This window comes from Malus sylvestris, chromosome 1 (genome assembly GCF_916048215.2).
Source record: "Malus sylvestris chromosome 1, drMalSylv7.2, whole genome shotgun sequence".
NCBI classification, from domain to species: Eukaryota; Viridiplantae; Streptophyta; class Magnoliopsida; order Rosales; family Rosaceae; genus Malus; species Malus sylvestris.
In genome coordinates, this window is record NC_062260.1 from 20,839,774 (window position 1) to 20,863,675 (window position 23,902).

At 37.6% G+C, this 23,902-nt stretch overlaps 2 protein-coding genes across 12 annotated transcripts; both read left to right on the forward strand.

Annotated features, from left to right (window-relative positions):
* Positions 1–1,310: 1,310 nt before the first annotated feature.
* Positions 1,311–8,183, forward strand: LOC126595971 (uncharacterized). Of its 4 annotated transcripts, none has more exons than XR_007613827.1 (5): positions 1,323–1,570; positions 2,280–2,522; positions 2,622–5,188; positions 5,290–6,869; positions 6,959–8,183. XR_007613827.1 is itself a non-coding variant. In XM_050262587.1 (5 exons), the coding sequence occupies exons 2-5, from the start codon at positions 2,499–2,501 to the stop codon at positions 6,605–6,607; spliced, it is 3,816 nt and encodes a 1,271-aa protein (XP_050118544.1). In that variant the 5' UTR covers positions 1,323–1,570; positions 2,280–2,498; the 3' UTR covers positions 6,608–7,447. The 4 variants fall into 4 exon arrangements, 3 of the variants coding, with proteins under 3 accessions (XP_050118438.1, XP_050118544.1, XP_050118367.1); XM_050262587.1 differs by having other exon boundaries at positions 2,622–2,900; positions 2,994–5,188; positions 5,290–7,447; XM_050262481.1 differs by having other exon boundaries at positions 1,311–1,471; positions 5,290–7,447.
* A 3,524-nt stretch (positions 8,184–11,707) lies between these two features.
* LOC126597069 (SAC3 family protein A-like) lies at positions 11,708–22,981 on the forward strand. Of its 8 annotated transcripts, none has more exons than XM_050264118.1 (15): positions 11,711–12,061; positions 12,201–12,272; positions 12,729–13,571; positions 14,005–14,293; positions 14,339–14,637; positions 15,751–15,852; positions 18,806–18,921; positions 19,315–19,492; positions 19,724–20,218; positions 20,340–20,480; positions 20,816–20,875; positions 21,204–21,334; positions 21,937–22,070; positions 22,164–22,399; positions 22,554–22,981. In XM_050264118.1, exons 2-15 carry the CDS (start codon positions 12,213–12,215, stop codon positions 22,650–22,652), a joined length of 3,183 nt encoding a protein of 1,060 aa, XP_050120075.1. In that variant the 5' UTR covers positions 11,711–12,061; positions 12,201–12,212; the 3' UTR covers positions 22,653–22,981. The 8 variants fall into 8 exon arrangements, with proteins under 8 accessions (XP_050120268.1, XP_050120075.1, XP_050120143.1 ...); XM_050264186.1 differs by having other exon boundaries at positions 14,384–14,637; XM_050264050.1 differs by having other exon boundaries at positions 14,005–14,248; positions 14,294–14,637.
* Positions 22,982–23,902: the final 921 nt, after the last annotated feature.

The following is a 23,902-nucleotide window of genomic DNA, read 5'->3' on the forward strand; positions in this document are numbered from 1 at the left end:
TTGGATCTGGGATTTGAGTCCTGGTACTGATATTTCCAGTTAAAAAAAATGATTTGAGTAATTAAACTAGCGTTCCCTAATATTTCTTGCCTGCTACTTTTTATAAAACTATAAAAAAATTCAAGCTATTCTTTATTGTGCAATATATACCTGGCGAAAACATTCACACAAAACTTGTGATGTACCTTTGCAAACGGTAATTTGCGCAATTGAAAATAAAATCATACGAAAATATTGTTTATTAATCTATATTTTATATTAGTATGATAAATACTATTTATAAGTTCGTACGTGATGTTTACATCGAATAAAAAATTTGGAAACAACGACATTTTACCAAACTTGGAAGAAAATGCCACCTAAAACCACCAAAACCTATCATGTCAGTCACCTTTGGTTACAACGTATTAATTTTAGAACCAAAGTAAAGCATCTAATTAAATTAATTGTAAAACACAAAAAACAAAGGTCAATTCTTTATTATTGGAAATTCATAACGAAGCTTGCAGGAAAGGGCCACTGAAAGATGACAACATGGGCGGCAAGTTGCGGAACACGTCAGTGCAAGGCGATCCGCACAATGCGATTACGAGTGGGGAGGCAGATTGTCTGCCTCCCGGGTATCCTTCATATCTCTTTCTATTTGTACGGTCACAGTTAAGTCATGTTAATATTTTATATTCTTATTACTTTTGTCTTATTATCTCTAAAAAATTAATATAAAATGTTGACGTGACTTAATCGTGACCGTACAAAATAGGAGAGGATGGAAAGGGTATTCAAATAAGAAAGCAGACAATTTGCCTCCTTACAAGTGTATACACGTAAGAGATTAGTTTCTTCTTTTCACATTGTGATATTTTAAACGACTTCAATTTACAAATGTAGCACACTTCTTTAGCTAAATGATGTCTGTAAAAAAAAGCATCGAGGGAATATGGTTGGATCAATTAGTTTAATTGCAATAAAACAAATACATTGTTATAACTAGACCCGACTTGCATCCATGTACAACTCGAACTTACAAGTTTTGGACCGAATTCGTTGCAGTTCAAGATTACACTGTCTTATCCAAAAAAATTGTGTGTTAAAAGAGTGGACAAAAGAGTGACATTAGATTAAACAGTTGGATATCAAACTTGACACACTGCTTAAACCAACTGACCGAATAATGACGGATGATCTAAGCAAAAATTGACTGAATTTACATATAATTAGACCGCAATTATAGAAAAAAAGCACAACCCTAGGCGGCTGGCAATTTAATGGAACGTAGTGGGGACCCACCACCTTGGATTTGATTAGATTCTCTCCTTCCTCTTTCTCTCGCTCTCTTTCTCTCTCTCTCTCTCTTTCTCCCCCCTTTCCCTCTCTCCCTCCCTTGCTTTTCTCTCTCAATCTTCAATCACCTCCTTCTCAAACTTTCACACCTTTGATCAAGCCAAAGCTCCTTCAAACTCTCTCCCAGCAGGTAATTCCTCCTCATTTTCCTGCAACTTTCGCACCTTTGATCGGATTTCGTTACTTTCGTCAACGCGTTTGCGATTTGAATTCAGAACTTTGATTTCAGGTATTTTCCTGGAAGCTTCTGGACTGGTTTCAATTTCGCGTATTTTGATTTCTTTTCCGTCGAATTTAGTAGATCTGGTTGAATGGATTCGACCCCATCGGTTTCATTGGCGGCTTTTGGCTTTTGGAAAATGTTTGATTGTTTTTTTTATCAGAGTGAAAGTGCTTATTTATGAAGCCGAAAACTTTCTCTTTTTATATGGATCGTTCGGACTTGTTTCGTTTGAATTGAAACGCTACGGGCAATTCGTTTTTTGGGTTTTAGTTATTACAGCATAAACAGCACGGATAAAGGGTCTCTCTTTCTGCTTATGCTTTTGGGAAAAGTGTTTGTTTTGTGGGATCTATTAGGGTTTTAATTTGGTGTTTAGATTGTAGCTTGGTTACTTAATTATTCTAGAAAATGATCTTAGAGTTGGAAAATTGGTTTGAGTGTAGTTTTCATATTATATCAATATATATTTGTTAGTATTATTTTGCAAGTTATATTGCATAATTGCATCTGTTCACACAATATGTAAAACTTCTTCCTTTTTTTCTCACTTGTCGTTTTTCAATTTGCCGATCAGCCATGATGTGTTCTTTACTTGTCTACAGATAGTCTATTTCGTTGACTTAGAGTTTGCTGTTTTATCTTCGATTTCCTTTACATGTGCTATTGGGTTCTCTTGCTAATGTATATCTTTGATTTTTGTTATGGTTGTGTGCAGGATATTGAAATTGGTAGTGTGATAGCTAGAAGAAGTGGAGAAATTGCACGGTCGTATTAGCTAACTAAATTTGGTTTTTAGAAAAATAGTGTAGCTGCATAATTATCATAGTGGTGGTCTTGAAAGTGACTTCAGAACGAATTCAGGCACCTGCTAATTGCTATTGACTTTGATTTATAGACGAGAAGGGGTAATATAAGATTGCAAAATCTTGGAATCATGCCGGTATCGGGAAATGAAGAGGTGTTTATTTCCTTTCTGAAAACTGCTAACTGAGATCAGAGTCTCCTTTAAATTTATTGTTTTTTCTGAATATTGATCAATTAAATCTTTTGTTGGCAGACTGGGGTTAAACCCGTCACCCGGAAATCTAGTGATTATAGTGCAGGTGTTCCTATCAAGAAAAGGAGGTTTTTCATGAGGCCTCCTTCACCTCCTCCTGAAGAACCAATTTTGTTTCCGAAAGAAGAACCATCTTCTTTTCCAGCAAAAATTAATTCAGTACACGAGGAATCTCGGGGGTCGACTCCTTCATATGTTAGTATCACCAGTTCTGGACTTTCTGATGCAAACAAGATTCCTGAATCCGATTATGGAAAAGGAAACTCTGGCGTTGCAAATGTTAGTGTGGCTCGAGGAAATGATAATATCTTTAGAGTCAAACTTGAAGAACCTAGCCTGACGATTCACTCGAGTTCTTTGGATGACATGCAGGGGAAGGGGAAGCTTGTCTTGTCTGATAATCCTACACCTGAGTTGACTTTAAGGAAAAGTGAATTGACTTTAGCACCAAATGAAGCTCTTGCATCTAATGTAGGTACGGAGATTTTGCAGAGCCAAAGTAAAGTAGAAGTGAAGTGCAAAGAAGAAATGCCTGCTGTTGCTGAGAGTACTGAATTATCATTAGGTTTAAGAGAACATCTTGCTCCAGCTTTGACAGGACGGGTTATTGGTGATGACAGGAGTTACCGGAATCAGGGTAACTTGGAGCCTATGTCACTGGATTTGTCTTTAAGTAAAGAAAAAACCAGCAGCCAATGCGACAGTAGTGGGAAAGGTTTGAATTCCCTTGGTGCTGATATGAGTGCATGTCGAGCAAACTGGGATTTGAATACACCAATGGATGCATGGACAGATACTGTTAGCGATTCTTCCGTATTCTTTTATGGGAGTAATGCAACTGGTGGGGTGAATTGCACAACTGGGTTGGTTGGAGCTGGTGTTAACAAAGAAAAACTGTCCATTGTTCAGACTCAGAACAGAGGTAATGAGCCCGTCTTATCCACACTTGCTAACCAGTACAAGCCCAATGACTCCCTTCTTTTGCGCCTTAGTTCATCTTGCTCGCAGTTAAACCAGTGCCAAAACCCTTCTAGTTCATCCAGTAAACTGGATTTACATAGGGTGATATCTGCTACAAACGTACCTAGATTGTTTGGGCCAATTAGAAATTTGAACTTGGGTAATCATAAAACTGTGAAATCAGAACCATTTGACGAGGGTGTCAAACTAGATGTTAATGTATCTAAACTGGATGTTAACGTATCTAAACCCAGTAACACAGGATTAGTAGATAGTAGTAGAGCAGTGAAGTGTGGAGTCGTTGAGCAGGGGAATCTTGGAGCTGTTAAGTCTTCAAATACGAGCACCCGACATTCAGTCGATGCTAGACCCATAAAATCTGAACCAACTCATGTGGATCCTCAAGAAACCATCAAGTCAATTGAAGGCACCTCAGTTCAACTGGATAAACATTTGATACAAGGTCTGGATAATCGTTCTTGTGACATGACATTGCCTATGACTTCAGAGGTGTCTTGCCGTGTTGGAAAGCCTTGTTCAACGGAGTTGACTATGAGCAGGGATGTGATAAAGCATTCTGGAAACGTTATTGCATATGCGCCTATGGAAGCTTGTCAAAGCAAAGATCAGGTTGCTGTATCTCAGGGTCCTGATACTAAGGGAAACAATACGAGAACAGAAGATGGTAATGTTGACAGCGAGAGTTGTAAATTGAAGTTTATGAATGATCAGTCACTTGATTCACGGGGAAGTGGTGAGGGTTCTGCCAGTGATGAGGAAAAGATTAATATATCTGGGGATATGCTGGAAGATTCTTATGGTTCTGATTGTGAATCAGATGGTGCTCATGCTTTAGATACAACCATGGATACTGAACAAGATGGTAAACGTGATGATTATGAAGACGGTGAGGTCCGAGAGTCAGTGGAGCTTACTGCGGTAGAGGAACCTATATGTATGGCAAGAGAAGTGGAACATGACGATAATGATGATTTTGATAATAAAAGGACAGAGCTTGTGGGACCTATTAACAATGTTCAGCCTACATCATTCTATTATGAGGCAAAAGACAACAAAGACAATCTTGCTGAAACAAGTAACAATAATTATAAAGAATCTTTCCAGGTAGTTTGTAATGATAAATCTGATACGTGCTCTGATGAAGATATGAGTTTGCATGAAGAACCATTAGCTGTTGAAAATCTAACAATCGGGGCTGGTGTGGAAGGGTCAACAGAACCTGATGATCAAGCAGTGAAGATGGATGCCCAGAAATGTCAGGATGCAGAGTTCTCCGGGCAAGTCATTAGTGGAAATCAAGGAACTGTAGTGGAAAGTGGTCAGGGTAAAGAGCTGCACGTAAATAACACTGACCTGGCACCAATGGGTGACTCAAATTTGCCCAAAACATCCGGTAGTGGTGATAATGCTGCTAAGGATACCAGTTATGGAGGACAACGGAGCAGGATAATAACTTTGCCTCGATCTTCAACTGTTTCTCCGAGTAAATCAATATCTATTTCAGGACAGCCTTTGCCGTCAAGAGTTGGAAGAGAAATATTAACTGATGTAGAAATGGAGGAAGAGAATATACATTCTCGAGGGAGGTGATTATTTTCCCTTGTTTTGTATTTTGACTTTTGTTTGATTTTGAGGGTTAATAGTTGTATTCTAATCTAAATCTTTTCCCTTTTGCCATTTTTTCCAGAGGTGAACCATATGTTAACAGAAACCCGGGATTTTCAAGGGAGCGATACCAAGATCAATCACTGAGATATCCTAGATTAGGTTCTGGACGTGGTAGAGGGAGGATGCATAGTCGTGGCGATTGGGGTTCTGATCGTAACTATGCTTCGGAGCTTTATAATAATCAAACAAACTATCGTGTCCCCAGACATAAATATGCACCTAATGTTTCTGATGCTGACCTTGAATATAACACTTACAATATGCCTCCAGATAGTGCATTTTATGGTACAGGTCGTGGAGGAAGGAAGCTTTCAAATGATGGACCACTTAACTACCGTATACCCTCAAGGAGGCGGTCTCCTGTTGGAGTGCACACCATTTACATGCCTCGCCGAAATCCAAGAAATATTAGCCCAACCAGATTCAACGGTGAAGATGCTCCAAATTTGGTTGGAATGAGGCATAATGAGAAGTTTATGAGGGGTTTCCATGATGATAGTGCAGACCCCATGTTCACTCGTAGCCAACCTTCATATGAGGGAGTGCATGGTCAATTTGGACGAGGCAATCGGAACTTTTCTTTTGCACAGAGGAGAGGGATTCCCAGAGTTAGCTCAAAATCGCCAATAAGGTCCAGGACTCGCTCTCCTGGGCCATGGTCTTCTCCTAGAAGAAGATCCCCAGATGGATTTGGTGGGCCTAGAGAACTGACTCATCGAAGGTCTCCACCAGTTTACAGGATGGAGAGGTTTAGATCCCCTGATGACCCATGTTTTCCCGGAGAGATGGTGGTTAGAAGGAATCCGTCAAATGATTTGAGGAATATGGATCCTGGAAGAGACCACGGCCCTCCAAGGTCTGTTATTCCCAATGGGAGTCCTTCAAGCCGGAGTTTAGTCAGAAACAGGAGATTTGATGTCATGGATCCTCGAGAGAGGCCAAATAATGGCAATTACTTTGGGGGGGCCATGCATTCTAGCCGTTTGCATGAGCTTGGTGGTGATGGAAGTGGTGATGAGAGAAGAAGATTTGCTGAGAGACGTGGACCCGTCCGTTCATTTAGACCTTATAATGGTGTTGGTGGTGAGACATTTCATCTTAACGGAGAGGATGGCCCTAGGCCTTTGAGGTTCTGCCCAGATGATAATACCGAGTTTCAAGAAAGAGGCAATTTGAGGGAAAGGGACTTTGACAGAAGGATTAAGAATCGGCCAGGAAATGCTCCTAGAAGAATGAGAGGGATTGAAGACCAAGAAGCTAATTGCGGACATGGTGAACAGCCTTGGCATGATGGTGTGTTTGATGATACGTCACAAGTGAAGAGAAAAAGATTTTGAATTTGCTTCTGTCATGACCTTGAATTCGGGATTGGTTGTTCATGTCCGGCACACAGAATTAGTCACTTTTCTGGGACATTCTGTTGACTCAAAGCATTAAAAAAAGTGCCATTCTGTTTGCATAGGATGTTCTGTGGGCCTTCTCCAGTTCCAAGCTTTGCTTATGATTCTGTGGTTTCAGGACTGGATGCAAATACAGCCTTGCTTAATTGTCTCCCATGTAAATAGTTTGCATCTGGTACTGGTACTATGGTGGTTACTGGTTAGTTCTTCTCGATGCTCATATTACAGTAATTATGGGTTTTACATGTAGTGCCTAAATTTCATTAGCAATATGTGTACTTGCCATAGGTCTTGGTTGCACATCACATCTCGTAAGGTCATTATCGTGGAGTTAGCCATTTAAATGCTTATGCGAAGATTCTCCCTAGTTTCGGAGTTATGTTTCTGCATTGGTTTTGATGCTTGGTGAGCGAGGGCAGGTATCCTACAAGGAGCTGTCATCACTCTTAACTAGTATTTAGGCCACAAAAGCTCCAATTATAACTGCGTCTCATCACTTTCTTCACGTCCATCTTCCTGTCGCACCTTGTGTGACCTCAGATGAGAAGCCCATCGGTACTGTTTGATCTTCGATTTGAAAATTTTCTTCGTTCCTGGTTATGCGATCTGCAGCAATCGGCAGAGAAGCAGATCATGTACAAGCTTTCAGTATAGAACATCTTATTGGTTGGAGGTTGTAATGAATAATGATATGCAGAAATGTTGGAAACTGATGTGAAGGAGAAGTATGCTCCGTTACTTGTTATGTACGAATAATGGAACGGGCTTTGTCAGCAAGTTCTGGATCGGCTGCTAAGCTTACTGGTACTGAAGTACACAGGTGAATAATGCTGTGTAGGATGTTGTTGATATCTGTTGATCTGTTCTTTGTTTTCTTGACTGTTGGGTAGCTGACATGCTATTAGGGAATTTAGAAACATATTTGTCTGAACTTCCTGGAGCTGTCATGCAACGCTTTGTGCGCTTCTTAGTTCTCATGCGCAGTTAAATGCCGACTGGAATCGGCCACAAAACGGGGAATGTTGGGTGTATAATCCGTTATGTTGTGGAGACAGTTATCCCCCTGGAAATTTAGTACATCGAGATTTCTCAAAACTTGAAAAAGTTGGTTGGTTTTTGAGTCGTACTTTGAACTTCTTGGATCTGTTTTTGTAGTAGGTCTGGGCAATGAAGGTGTCGGGAAGTCTTAGAACTAGTCTTTGTGTTTCCTGTGCTACTTTCCTTCCTCATTAGATCAGCAGCAAGGTTGAGAAGTTGGATCCGGTTACCGGCCAAACTTGATCCGGTTGCCGGCCAAACTTGCCGTAAGACCCGGTTGCCGGCAAGACTTGTCGTAAGACTCGGAACTGGCCTCTGCATCTAAATATAACCTAAAAATCTATTAATAAGTGTGAGGTTGCAGATGAGTAAGGGGTAAAGTGAATTTACAATTTCGACCGCGCATTCCACTTGTGGCATGGAATTACTTCTATGAGTGGGGGCATTTATGGAATTTTATTGAGTTGATTTCCAATTTTGTGTTGGTATTTACATTGTTGAATGCGACAAAAATGACAACCTTGTTTGCGTATGGATGGGTTGGTTGTGTTGGACCAAAATTAAACATTTTGAGTGTGACGTGATTAAGAATAATTTTGGATTAATGCAAACTTAATTGATAGTTTTATTGAAATTGTAAAGAACTAGCATTGTTTGACACGACCAATGATTCAAGTGCGATACAAAGTGGGCACTCTCTAACTTGACTTGCTGTGAAGGATGAATTTTTGCTCATTTGGTATGCGTATTGTCAAATTCTCATAATCACTTCTCATAATCACTTTTGGGAAGTACGGAAGCGGTGCGTTTTTGTAAAATCACTTAGAGAGGCACATTAGAGGTGTTTTTGTATAAAATCAAGTCATTTTTCATGTGATTTTATAGAGAAGCACTTCTCATGTGCTTCTTTCATTTCCAAACAGGAATTATATGAAAATCGCCAATATTATTACAAAAATAAAATTAGTTAAATTAAAGGCTACCAAAATTAAAAATCTAAGCAAAAGCACGGAAATGTTCCTTTTATTGGAAAATTCCTTGGGGTTCATTTGGTCTTATAGCCAATGTGAGAGACTCTTTATCAAACTTCAACCATGTCTTCCTTCTTAAGTCTTTTTATTGTTAATCCATTTTTTTTTTGCCCTCCAGAGAAAGAAAAAAACTAGAAAAAAATAGAATTATTATTTTCACCCAGAAAAATAAAAAATCGTTCATGCATTTCTTTTTTTCACTAAAGAGGAGTGTACGGTCATTTTATAATAGTGCTAAAAACAATTCTCAATATAATACAATCCCCAACTTTTATTGGGAAGTGTTATTGAAACTCTAAAAATCTCATTCTACACTCCTCACAAGTGTATTTTTCTTTCTAAATATAGAAAGTTTGGAGTGTAGAATAAGAATTTTGGAGTGCCAATAACAATTTCTTTTTCACTAACAAAGCCCACTAAACTCCCCCATTCTGATTTTCACATCCCTACCATCCAAGTTTGGACCCGAAAAAAAAAAAAAAACCAAGTACGATCCAATTCATCATTGATTATGAACACGGGACAAGATAAGTTGAAGAAGAAGACCATATCTATCATAACAATTCATAACTTGGAAAAAAAAAAACGATCTTTTTGAAATTTATCAGTAACACGCTTGCAATTACACTTGGACTATGTTTGAGTAAAGAATTTCAAATCTTAAGTATTGATGTCAAGATATCAAGGAATGGATAAAAAAATGTAAATACACCATATAAGCATTACAAAGACATGTAGAAGAAATTCGTAAACCTTTCTCACATATCTTTGTTATGCTTATGTGGACCATTTTTAATCCTTTTACTATATTGATGATCCATGTTTTACTTAATAAAACAAAGTTTATAACGGTTATTAATAAGAGCAATCCTATCACTATTGTAAATTTGTAATTAAAAAAATTCGTTGGGTACTATTATTCCCACACGCCTATTGGTGAAAAAATGTTCATGGCAAATGGATACAAGTCGAGTGAAAATATGAAAAATTCTCACTCTCCTCCTCATAAAGCCCTGAGGAAAAACGGAATACTAGCATGATCAATCTTAATCATGCCTGTTCAAGAGAAGTTATAACTTTCCCGGTAGGATAAAATTGTTGAGTTATATCATACATATTCTTTCAATATAGGCTTCTTCGTATGAGCACACCAATTTTACGGTGTACTTTCAATCTTTCACACATGATTACACTCATTGTGAAAAAAACCATGTCATTATAAATCATATTCCAACTGGCACACCCTCTCCCTCCACCACTAGCGACCTAGTAATGAAATCTCCTTTTTTCCCTAACACCAACAGGTGAGACCAATAAGATCACTAACCTCTATTTGAAATTTATCAGTAACACGCTTACAACATATAAGCATTACAAAGACATGTAGAAGAAATTCGTAAACCTTTCTCACATATCTTTGTTATGCTTATGTGGACCATTTTTAATCCTTTTACTATATTTATGATCCATGTTTTACTTAATAAAACAAAGTTAATAACGGTTATTAATAAGGGCAATCCTATCCCTATTGTAAATTTGTAATTAAAAAAAATTCTTTGGGTATTATTATTCCCACACGCCTATTAGTGAAAAAATGTTCATGGCAAATGGATATAAGTCGAGTGAAAATATGAAAAATTCTCACTCTGCTCCTCATAAAGCCTTGAGGAAAAACGGAATACTAGCTTGATCGGTCTTAATCATATATGTTCAAGAGAAGTTACAACTTTTCCTGCAGAATAAAACTGTTCAGTTATATCATACATATTCTTTCAATATAGGCTTCTTCGTATCAGCACACCAATTTTACGGTGTACTTTCAATCCTTCACACATGATTACACTCATTGTGAAAAAAAACCATGTCATTATAAATCATATTCCAACAGGCACACCCTCTCCCTCCACCACTAGCGACCTAGTAATGAAATCTCCTTTTTTTCCTAACACCAACAGGCGAGACCAGTAAGATCACTAATCTCTCTTGGTGCCAATAAAAATGTGAGGGAGAATAGGAGAGTCGCAAGAGATCAGGGGAGGAGGCGTCAACAAATTTTTTTCCTATTATATTTTGAATTGAGTAAGACACTTGCAGGTGGTGCTTTAATAAAAGAAAGAAATAATTGTTCGCAGGTGGTGCTTTATCACAATGGTGGAAAATAATAATGTCTGTGTACCAAGATACGGGTTTGATCTCCACTAAGTTATTTTCCCCATGACAACCAACTATTTAACCTACTAACGTTATTGTTTGTAAAAAAAAAAAAATGTTGAGCTTAAAAGGACAAACCTGGCATCAAATTTGTAAATAAAATTTGGGATTCAACTTCAATAGTACGTAACATTGAGTCATATAAATTTTCAGTAAGATTAACTATTACGAATTTCATTAGATCCATGTATCTAATATCTAATCGTTACTCAGGTACGAATAGAAAACCCCAATTTATTTATTTTGTCACAATGGTGGAAAACTAGACTTGGCAAACGGTTGTGTTCATTTCGTGGTCGTGTCATATCTGTTATTTTAACATATAAAAATGTTATCTTAATAAATTATTAACATGTGACTCTGTAGCGACTCGACTCGTTAATGAGTCATATGGTTTTGTATTAGGTTAATGACTCATGGAAGAATTGTTATGCTTAATGTCTAGATGACAAACAAGTCATATTCGTATCATTTACGTGTATACTCGTTATCTTAACAAGTTTTTAACGTGTGACTTGATAACAATCTGAATCATGTTAATAAAAAATTTATAATTTTTAAGAAAAACTAATGAAAATAACTTGAAAACTTTGAGTTTTAACCATAAGGAAAAAAATAAAACTTAAAATAAATAGTACCAAGATTGATTTTTTACTGTAAAAATATAATTTTTCGTTAAAATAAACAGGATGGAGCTTTCCTTCCTTATTTTTATTTTTTATGCTGTCTTGGTCAACCGCCAAACACCAAGTCCTCCTCCTAAACCCGCAAACACGACCCAACCTAGACCCCCGGTCGTTGAACCTCAAACCCTCCCTCCCTCCCTCCCTCCTCCTTTCTCTCCGCATATCTATATCGCTGTTCTCGCCAATCTGCCCCTAATAATTTTTATTAATTTTTCGTGCTTTTTATAAATTTCATTCGTGCTATTTGGTATTGATAATTAGGTTTTTTCAATCCAAATTCTTGTTTTTTATTGCTTCTTCTTGCTCGTTCTTGTTGTTGATCTCAATCTGTTTTCTGGGTTTTTCTCCGCCCTCCGATTCCATTTATCAGCTTTCGCGTAAGTCAAACTGCGTTTCGTGGTTGATGCCCTGCGTTTTGTTTGAAGGTACCGATATTAATTGGCAATCAATTAGGGTTTTGGATTCTTGTTATCGAAGATTTTTGGGATTTTTACTGTGGATTGTGTAGTATGTTTGATTATTTTGTTTGTTTGGTTCATTTTTGTTTTGATTTTGTTGTAGCAGGATGCTAAAGATATGATGAATCAAGGAGGTAATGCTGAGACGATAGCTCCACTGGACCCGAATTCGCTTGAGGTGATTACTACTAAGCCCACTTCTCTGTTACGTTTTTTGTATTAAATTCTGATTGACAGCAGGAGATTTCAATTTCAAACAGATTTTGTTGCCATATAGAATGTGATTTAATAAAGCATAGCCTCGCCCGCATTTGGTAGTTTAGCTGTAATAAACTTAGTTTTTTTAGTATAGCTCAAAGGATTATCTGGGTGTTGTTCTCTTAGGCAAATAATTATCTTACCAAATGGCCTGTACTGCTCGTCTATAGTGGATGCTAAGCTTGTTGTCTCTGATTTTCCATTTGTTATATTCCGTTCAGTTTACTTGACACGTCTACCAATTTTATGATAGCCATTTTTTAGTTGACTCTGTATAATTTTTCATATATATATATATATATATTAATACTAATTGATTATTGCTTTTTGAATGGCAATAATGATTAACACAATTTTGCATTTATTTGTGTTTTAGAATCGGTATAATATTAATGCAAACCAAGGACAGACGCCTTCATATCCTCCTCTTTCAACAGCTGGTTCAGAAGCCTCGTCCTGGAACGTTCATAGGACGGACAATAGCTCGACAGATAATGGGGTTCATTCCCATTCAACCTATCAATACGATCAGCAACCACAGCCGCCTGGGAGTAGTACATCGAGTTTGGGAACAGTAAATGCACCACAAGATTACAATAGCTATGCTTCATACCAACATTCTTCAGATACATATGGTTATGGAAGCGCAGGGTACCCAGGTTACTATAACAACTATCAGCAGCAGTCCAACACTTCCTACTCACAGCCTGTAGGAGCATATCAAAATACAGGTGCTCCTTATCAGCCTCTTTCCTCATTTCAGAATACAGGGTCTTATGCTGGGTCTGCAAGTTATTCAAGCACTTACTACAATCCTGCTGATTATCAGACAGCTGGAGGTTACTCAAGTAGCAGCTACAATAATCAGACTACCGCTTGGAGTGACGGAAATTATGCAAATTATACGCCTCATCAATATTCACAGTACACCCCGGATACCACTGCTGCATATAGTTCTATTACTGCGACTTCAACTTCACAAAATTATGAGCAGCACTACAAGCAATGGGCAGATTATTACAGTCAAACAGAAGTCAGCTGTGCTCCCGGTACTGAGAACATTTCTGTTACAAGTACACCCAATGCAGGATGTCCGGTTCCAGGTGCTACCACCGGGTATCAAACCTCGGACAGCCAGCTACCCCCACCACCACCACTACCTTCATATGCTCCTTCTTGGAGGCCAGAACCCAGTCCATCTGAATTGCCATCAGTGCAGGTTTGAATTTCCTTCCGCGGAGGGTTTTTGAAAACGTTCCATGCCCTCATATGCCAGCTCTTCTTGATATGGTGCATTGTTCAAATCTATTAATGATCCAAGTCTTAGTATTCATATGATTGAAACTGTCATTAATGAGTGATATTGTCATCAAAGATTATTGCTGGTGTACATTGTAGTTATACTTCAGATTTGTGCATCATCACATATATAGCCTTTATTTTTGTTTTATGTTTTGTTTTAGCTTACAGTTAATCTTTACATTTTAAACCAATCATTAGATAGAGTTCCATGATATTTCTGACAACTACAGTTGATGGTTTATCTAATGATATTGATCTGATTTTAAATTCGAATATCTCTATAGTCATGACTATGCTGTTGAAATATGTTTGGTTAGTAAAATTCTTCTTGTTATTTTTTGGCTTCTCAGTCTGGTGCTGTAGTTATTGGTGCTCATGATGGTTACTGGAATCATGGGGCTCCAACTTCTCAATCTCAAGTTCACCACAATAGTTCCATGCAACAACACATCCAAAAGCCTATGGATGAAAAGGCTTCTTATGATAGCTTTCAGGATCACCAGAAAACTGCATTTTCTCAAGCACCCAACATGCAGTATCCTGCTTCTCAGCCGGTTCCCCATGCGTCTCATACTTACCAATCACCCTTGCAACCTGTTCGATCCCATGCGTCTCATACTTACCAATCACCCTCACAACCTGTTCCATCCCATGCGTCTCATACTTATCAATCACTGTCCCAACCTGTTCCATCCCATGTGTCTCATACTTATCAGTCACCCTTGCAACCTGTTCCATCCCATGCGTCTCATACTTACCAATCACCCTCCAAACCTGCTCCACCTATAGGTACACAAAGAGATAATAAACTGCAGATTCCAACAAACCCTAGAATCACTTCAAATCCAACCTTTGGGTTACCAAAAACTGACAAGGATAGCTGTACAACCACTGCAGCAGCAAAACCTGCTTATATCAGTGTTTCACTGCCAAAGCCGGTTGACAAGGTGACATCCAGTGCCACTGCTGATTCTCTACTTAAGGTATGTCTTCTGCTTTGATGATTGTTGCTTTTTTTTAAGCATCAATACCCAGTTATTTCTTTCCAGACTGACTACTAAAATAATAAAGATATGATGGTCATTGCTTCTCATCTTTTCTTCCAGAAATATCTTTGGAGTGGAAGTTTGTTACCTCTTAAGATACTCTTCTTAGGTTGCGAGTGTGCTATTCTGCTATGTTAATCATACATGGTTCTTAAATTGTAACATAACATAAATTGCCATCCCTTTTACTAACCCTTTTTAAATGCAAGCATACTGACATTCTACTACTTTTAAGAAAACAAAATGTTGATAGCGCTGGGGCAGCATATAGTCCTACAATGAATAAGCAATTAATTAAGAAGTTGGCTTTGGAATGGGCGTGCTTTTTTGAAGGGAAAAGTGAGGCAGTTGGCCTTAAAATTTAGAATAAAAAGGGAAGATTTTGTCACTTCAACATTTATTTGAATACTTGTTTTTCTTTTATTTGAATACTTGTTTTTCTAGTAGGATATCTGGAATAATAAGTGGAGAAGAATGGGGGAATTCTTTCCTGCAACTTCGTATAAAAAGGAACTCTCTTTTCTCTGAAACTTTTTAATTGAAGAGTTCATTCCAAACATATAAATAACATGAGATGAACCTACGCCTCTAAATATGAGGATGATTACCTCTAGAGTGATTTGAAATTTGCCAGGGCTTGCCTTATGATATGGTTTTGATACAAATTGATAGTAATGAAATAAAGTGTCATTCCTCTCTTAAAGTCCAAGAACTGATGCAAAATCTAGTGAACAGTTATAATTAAGCTATAGGTACTCGACTCTGATTGTGGTTGATAGGTGCACCGCATGTTTTTAGCATCTTAATTCATTTTGAATACTTAATTGTTTAAATTGATAAATCAATGTGTTTGGAGATTTCTGCAGCATCCTACCAACATGGTTTCCTATAATGTGTTTTTACTGTTTTGGGTGTTATGCATGTCTTTGTCCTCTTCCCGTATGTCATAACATTACGCAGAGAATGGTATGTAGTTCATGACTCAATAATCTATATGCTGTAGCTAATGAATATGAATTTATTTATATATGCATCTTTTTTCGTTTTCAGCCTGGTATGTTTCCCAAGTCGCTGTGTGGTTATGTCGAAAGGGCTTTGGCTCGCTATAAAGATGATAGGCAAAAGGCTGCATGTCAGTCTGTCATGACGGAGGTAAGCCAAATTGGTTGGAAGTTTTTCTCTGCCAACTGTGAAATCATACATGTTGATGGACTCTTGCAAACTCCACTTTTTGGCATGACTTTTGGATTTTTTTATCAATTGTAGCCGCCCTTAGTAACTGTTATCTAATAGGTTGTGATGATAATAAAACCACTATATACGTTATTGCGAAGAGTTGAGTCTTGAGGTCTTTGCAAAATGCAATGATTTTCCATGACCCAAAACCTCCTGCATGTTCTATGACTTACCTGCCACATATTTATCTGAAGAACTATTACCTATATATGAACATCAGTTTATCATTAAATGTCATGTTGCGTCTTCCACAAATGTTCATCTGATGGTACACATTTTTTTTTTTTTTGAGAAGAAACAATTTTATTAAAGAATAGAGAAATACACAGAAGTGGATAAGAAGTCCACCAACAAATTAGAAAGGAAAATCCCAATAGGATTTGGCTACAGCAGCCAATTCTAGACCTAGCTCACTTAACTGCTGCTAACAAATCCCACAATATTTGAGATAGAGAGCAATTATTAAACTCTTTAGTAACCGAAGCCCAAAAAGATGCCCAATATTTTACTCTCCCCCAAAGTACTTCTGCCCCCACTCCAGTATAGTCTTCAAAAATCCTTTTGTTGCGTTCCAGCCATATATTCCAAAAAATTGCCGATACCAGGCAACCCCACAAAGCTTTGGATTTTTTCCCTTTTCCAAGTGCCTTAAAATTGGTGCTTAGTAGCTCAAAACACCCTTTAGGAATGACCCAACTTACTTTAACCTCCTGAAACAGTTTCCACCACAGTTGGATCGAGTAGGAGCAATGAAGAAAGATGTGATTTACACTCTCCTCCTTAGCTTTGCATAAACTACACCAATGTGGGGATAAACACATCAGAGGGTTTCTCCTTTGAATTTTGTCGCAAGTGTTGAGACTCCCAGTGGCCACAAGCCATACAAGTATTTTAACCTTCGGAGGAGCTTTTGATTTCCAAATCTGAGAGTAGGGTGGATAATAGTGCCCAATCCCATTGTTGCTCAGTAATGAACGATAGGATTTGCATGTGAACAAACCTGAATGTTCTAGGTTCCACCTTCTATTATCCATTTTTGATGGAGACAAGTGAACCACTTCCACTTTCTGTAATAAGCTGGCCGCCTCTTCTATCTCCATCTCATTCAGATTTCTCCTAAAATCAAAGTTCCAACTCAAGGAACTTGACGAAACTTCCACAAAGCTGGAGATGTTATGATTATGCTTCCTCGATAATAGGAATAATCTGGGGAATTGCTCCTTCAGCGGTCCCCCTGCTAACCACCCATCCTCCCAAAACCTCACCCTCTCTCCATTGCCCACCTCAAACTTGCAACATCTAAGAAACTGATGAGCACCACTCGAAATGTCTTTCCATGGGCTACGACTTGAAACCCTCCTTGGAGGAAGTGCATTCCAACCATTAACTTGTAACCCATACTTGCTTCTTATCACCTTGTGTCATAGGGAATGAGACTCCCTTGGGAATCTCCACAACCACTTAGCCAATAATGCTTCGTTCTGATTCCTCAAATTCCCCACCCCTAGACTTCCTTCCTCCTTGTTTTTAGTAACTAACTCCCATTTGACCAAATGGGTTTTCTTACCTTCCTCCACGCCTTCCCAGAGAAACCCTTTCATTAATTTTTCTAGACGTCTTCTTACCCCGCAAGGAATTTTGAACAATGACATATAGTAAGTCGGCAAGCTTCCCAAGACTGATTGAATTAGAGTTAATCTACCTCCTTTGGATAGGAAAGCCTTCTTCCAACTTTGAAGTCTTCTTTCCATTGTTTTTACCACTGGATCCCAAAACCTTATAGCTCTTGGCCTGCCCCCAAGGTGAAGTCCCAGATACATTATAGGCCAACATCCTACCTCGCAACCCCAAGAAACTGCCATCCTGATTAATTTCTCACTTTCTGAATTTATTCCTGCCAAAAAGCACTTAGCTTTGTTGATTATCAATCCTGAGACCGAACAGAATAAGTTGAGCACTTGTAATAGGTTGTTCCAAACTTCCTCGTCTTCCGTCAAGAAGAATATGGTGTCATCGGCAAATTGAAGATGAGAGATCTCCACCTTTTCTTGCCCGATACACAAACCTTTGATGAGATCATTTTCTTGAGCCTTCTCCATTAACCTGCTCAAAACATCGACTACTAAGGTGAAGAGAAAGGGTGACAGTGGGTCGCCTTGTCTCAGTCCTCTTGAAGCTTGAAATTTTCCCCTAGGCCTCCCATTGATCAAAACAGAAAAATTTGCAGAGCATAAACATCCCTGCATCCATTTCCTCCATCTATTGCCAAAACCTTTTCTTTGTAGTACTTGTTCCAGAAATCTCCATTCAACATGATCATATGCTTTTTCAAAGTCGATCTTGAGCACCAATCCCTTCTCTTTTTTCTGCCTTATCTCTTCTACCACTTCATTTGCAATGAGGACAGCATCCAAAATTTGTCGATCCTTAACAAACGCCCCCTGATGTGGAGAGACAGTGGTAACCAAAATTCATGGAAGCATTTTGCTTTCAAGGGTTTGTATGTCATGAAACTTTTGTTTGCAAATTGAGGCAGATGCACTTCTGGCTTGCTGGTCAATTCTATGTTAGTTTCACGGACATGAAGCACTCAATAGTCTATTTTTTCTCCTTATTAACTCTATACTTCGCAGTTCTCAGTGCAATGTTTCAAGAAACATTTCCTTTTTTGGAGTATCTGTATATCTTGGAACTTCTGTTTGCAAATTGAGGCAGATGCGCGTTCTGGGATGCTACTAAGCTGCTTAACTTTTTGTTAGTTTCATGGACATGAAGCATGCAGTATTTTTTTTTCCCTCTATGCTGCTTTTGTGTGTGTTTTTTAGATGGGATGCATATGGTATGTAAAACTACTTAATTTTCGTTTCAGATTATCACCCAGGCAACTGCTGATGGAACGCTTTACACACGGGACTGGGATACTGAGCCTATTTTTCCTCTGCCTAATGAAGATGCTGTTAATAAAGAGCCTCCCTCCGTGGGCTTGTATGTTTACATTGCATTTATGCACCTTGAACTCATTTATTCATGAATATTTTGGTACCCACTGTATGAAAAGTGATCAGCCATTAGTCAGTTTTGGTTTGTTATTTTGTCACATTTCCTAACCTACTCTATGTGGGTTGATTAGCTTAAGGAGAATGCTAGGGAGACCATCTTTTTAGACCATATTTTATAAATTATATGATGTGGCGGTTAATGGTTTGATTCTATCTTTAAATCATTAAACAAGGACTCCAACCATCAACCTCCATCACGTGGTCTACAAAATATGGTTTAAGTAAATGGTCTCTCTGGAATCACCCATAGTAACATTCGTTGCAAGGTTTTAAATTCCAATGTACAGACCATTGACCTTTAAGTGCTTTGGTTGTGCAGCAGTTTACAGTCTTCAAACCTTGTTTCGTCATTGCCAAAGTACAAAAGAAGTCCGAATAAACAATCTAAAAGTAGATGGGAACCTCTACCAGAGGAGAAGCCAGTTGAGAAACCGGCATCTGTCAACAATGACAGTTTAAAATTTTCTTGGATGAATGTCAATGATAAGCAAAGAAAGGTAATTATTTTGTCAACCCGTCTTTTTTATTTATTCTTGGGAAGGAAACCCAATTGTCTTAATCTTAAATACATATATATATATATATATATATATTTTTTTTTTTTTAATTTTATGTATGGATGCATATTTCATTTTTACTTGCATTATCTGGAATATACATGATTCAAGCATAATAGCTGTCAAACATTTCTAGCCTATCCCTATATAACGTGGTGTTCACACATGCAGCCATGGATGGGGAGTGCTGGGTTCAAAGATGGTAATACAAGTAATGGAAAGTTTACTCCACAGGAGCCGAAAAATGGAAGTAAGATAACCCAGAAACCATTTAAGAAGCAGCGCCTTTCTTATGTTTTAAGTACGGTTGAGAACGATGATGCATCTAGTGATAGTGACAAGGAACAAAGTTTAACCGCATATTACACTGGAGCAATGGGCCTTGAGGATTCACCCGAGGAAAGAAAGAGACGTGAAAATCGCTCTAGGCGTTTTGAAAGAGTGCAAGGACATCGGGCACAAAATAATCACTTCAAACCAAAAAAAGCTGGTGGTGGAAACTTGTATGCCAGAAGGGCTACTGCCTTGGTGCTTAGCAAAAATTTTGAAGATGGTGGCAGCAGGGCAGTTGAGGACATCGACTGGGATTCTCTTACTGTTAAGGGCACCTGCCAGGAGATTGAGAAATGTTATTTGCGCCTCACCTCCGCTCCTGATCCTGCCACTGTAAGAATCTCTATCTCATATCTTTCTTTTCTATGAACATTCTAGTTAAATAAATCAAATGAACTGGTGAATTTGATGTGTGATGTAACTAATCTGCTAAAGAATCTGTTCTACCTGACAGGTAAGGCCAGAGGATGTTCTTGAAAAAGCTCTGCTTATGGTACAAAATTCTCAAAAGAATTACCTATATAAATGTGATCAGTTGAAGTCCATTCGTCAGGATTTGACTGTGCAACGAATTCGCAATCACCTAACAGTAAAGGTATATTTGATATCATATGGTCTTTATTAATCCTATATCATATGGACTCTAGTTTATTTACCCTTTTTCTGCTGACTGACTACCATATCTTTCAAAACTGACTGTTGACTACTTAAATCAACTTAACCAGGTCTTTTCGGCTAATTAGAGTCACTTTGATCACCCATAATTTTTAGCATTTGCTTCTTTACATCCTAATACAGCATTTAAACTTTTGCTGAAGTTTAATTATGTTATCTGTAATATTATCTTTCGTTTTCAACTACCGAACCGAATCTTTGTATGAGTTATGTTCTCATCAGTTTGTCATTCATTCTGCCTAATTTCATGGCCAGGTGTACGAAACCCATGCTCGCTTAGCAGTGGAAGTTGGGGACCTGCCCGAGTATAATCAGGTTGGTGATCTTAGTGTGGTTGAAAACAATTTTGTAAATACTTTATGGCATGACTCAGATAAGATGACAATAGAAAAATTTTACCTTGCCAAGGGAGGTTGTGGTAATTATCTGTGGGTATCAATAAATTTGATTAGTTTGGCTTCAAAACTGATAATTCTTTATAACTTTTTATTTGAGATACGAATTTATCTGATGCAGTTAAAAGTTTATGCACCTTTTTTCAGAAAGAAAAAGAAACAAATATTGTTGCGCAATTTTAATATTTGTAGGTATTTATTCCTCATAAGTTAGGGTGTCGAATAAGAGTCTTTCATGTTGTTTTCAGTGCGCGTCACAGTTGAAATCTCTCTATGCTGAAGGTATTGAGGGATGCTATATGGAGTTCTCTGCATACAACTTACTTTGTGTTATCCTTCACTCAAATAATAACAGAGATCTAGTATCATCAATGGCAAGGTCAGTAACACTCAAGTAAAGTCATCTTTACTTGTATGGATATTGTGGCTTCTTACTATTAATATATTCAGGTCTCTTCTTTTTTGTTGATTAAAGTTCCATAAAAACTCGGAGTCATGAACGGGTCCATAGGACCATAGGTAGTGAACTTTAGTTTATGGAAATACACATTTGGCAGATATTGGGACACTAAAAAGTTACAAAGATATGTTTTATTGTCTTCTACTTGACTATCAACAATGTTATTCTATATTTGAAATATGGAGTAGAAATAAATTGTACATGTCCTATATTGCCCAATTGTGTGAGATAACAAGTTTGGTGCAGAATCGAAATTTAAGAAATTAATGATTGGTCACCTGATTTTTGATAGTAATGATTACTTTTTCACCACAAAAGAGATCATATTTGATGAAATATGAATCAAACCATGCATGGTCTAAGATTCTTGAATTTCACTACTTGTTTCTTGCAACTTTGCCTCTTAGTTGCACTGTAGAGTACGATTATTGCATGCAGAGCAAAAGTGATATTTCCCCCTTCCAGTTTATCAAGCCATGTGAGATGACCCTTAATATATTGTTCAACGTTGTTGAATGTAGCTTGTCAGCTGAAGCGAAAAGAGATGAAGCTGTTAAGCATGCTCTTGCGGTTCGTTCAGCTGTGACTTCGGGAAATTATGTTATGTTCTTCAGGCTCTACAAGACAGCTCCTAACTTGAGCACCTGCCTTATGGGTGCGCATCTCTTTCAAATGAAATTATCTTTTACATTTTGGATTATAAAAAATATAAAAATGGATTATTGTATAATAACTCTTCCTTCTGCAGATCTCTATGTTGAAAAGATGCGGTATAAGGCAGTGAGCTGCATCTGCAGATCATATCGGCCTACGATACCTGTTCCTTATGTTGCTCAAATTCTGGGATTTACCACCAGTACACCCACAAACGAGGAAAGTGAGGAGAAGGATTCAGAGGGATTGGACGAATGCATTGAATGGTTGAAAGTACACGGTGCATGCCTCACTGTTGATAACAGCGGAGAAATGCAGCTTGATACAAAGGTAGATTTTAATTACACAAATTTTGCTCACACGGATATACACATTCCCTGTGCTAAATTTATTTTCGATTGAATTGCGCATTAGCTGTTTGATGTCTACTTGGTGGCAATTGCTATATAGACAGTGGCTTGAAATGGTTATGTTTGATGTGCAGCCTACGTCCTCAAGTCTTTACATGCCGGAGACTGATGCGGTGTCCCACGGAGATGCCACTCTCGCAGTTAACGATTTTTTGACAAGGACACCTTTATAGCGAATTTGTTAGTACCCGATTTTATTTCGAGTCTCAGAGAGCGGTGGAAGAAGATGCTGCCTTCAGAATTTAATGCGGAAGAAACGAGCGGGCAACTTCCCAGACTCGTAGGGCATTCGGGGTTCCCTGTAACATTAGAGAAAGGAAAAAGAAAAGATAGGTTAGTGTTGTGTAATTGGAATATTTGATGAAAAAGGAATCCGAGTTGGGTAATATGTAATATCCATTCTTTCTTTTTTGGGCAAGGATAGAATATGGTAAATACACAGAGAAGAAAGAATAAGAAATTTTAGAAATTATTTTATGAGATTAATCTGTACTTTTGAGTATATTATTTTGGTATTTTAGCCAAAATAGTCATAGATTGTCATCACTCTTTATTTTGGTCTCTGAAATTTGAAGTCGAATAGAAGTGGTCTCTGAGCTTTTAAACCATTAATTATTTTGGTTTTTTTGGAAGAACTTTGTTAAATAAGTACGCAAAAAATAACCAAAATGCTTGCGATAAACAATGATCAAAATGATTTGACAAAAATTAAAAGTATTTTTATCATTTTCTTCTTATTTAATGGATTTTTTTTTTACAAAAAGACTAAAGTGATTGACAGTTGACAAACTCAGAAATAAGTGCTATTGATTTTATTTCTCATTGATGATACATAATGTGATTTGCAAATTTAATTTAAAATTTTAGTTTCTCTAGCATTATTTTTTTCATTATAATGGACGCTAAGCTATTTACGTCGGCATTTTTCTCGCACTTTAAATTCTTGACACAGGGCGGTAAAGAATGCCCTAATTACGGACAATCCACCACTTGTTTGTATTTTGAACTTCTTCAAAACTATGCAGAAGTGAATTCTGTTCTACCTATGTTTCAGGCCTCGCTAGCATTTTTTTTAAAATATATTTTTGGGTTTTGCAACTTAAATGTTCTATAAAAAAATGCTTACATGACTCGATAAATGGTGAATTTTTTTTCCCTATTCCTTGAGCTGTACGTAAAAAATCTTGAGAGAACCCATAAACGTTTATATGGTTGTAATGTGTGCTATGATTAGCGGAACTGTTTTATGATCTAAAAAGATGGTTTCCCTACCGAGCATTTTTCTCATTTGAATGACTCAAAAGTATAATCTTATAATCAAGGGTTGAATTTGCATTACAAAAACAAATCAAAATTGATTAGAATTTAATACTAGAATAATCACATATATAATTTAATTTCTGTTCCCTCTTTGGGCGGAGCA

Excerpts from the sequence above, each read along its gene's own strand:
- LOC126597069 (XM_050263924.1), top strand. The coding sequence starts at position 12,213 with ATGATGAATCAAGGAGGTAATGCTGAGACGATAGCTCCACTGGACCCG. Across the intron at positions 15,853-18,805 it reads GTCAGTCTGTCATGACGGAG|ATTATCACCCAGGCAACTGC; the intron begins GTAAGCCAAATT and ends TTTTCGTTTCAG. Across the intron at positions 21,335-21,936 it reads CTAGTATCATCAATGGCAAG|CTTGTCAGCTGAAGCGAAAA; the intron begins GTCAGTAACACT and ends TGTTGAATGTAG.
- LOC126595971 (XM_050262481.1), top strand. The coding sequence starts at position 2,499 with ATGCCGGTATCGGGAAATGAAGAG. Across the intron at positions 2,523-2,621 it reads CGGTATCGGGAAATGAAGAG|ACTGGGGTTAAACCCGTCAC; the intron begins GTGTTTATTTCC and ends TTTTGTTGGCAG. Across the intron at positions 5,189-5,289 it reads AATATACATTCTCGAGGGAG|AGGTGAACCATATGTTAACA; the intron begins GTGATTATTTTC and ends CATTTTTTCCAG.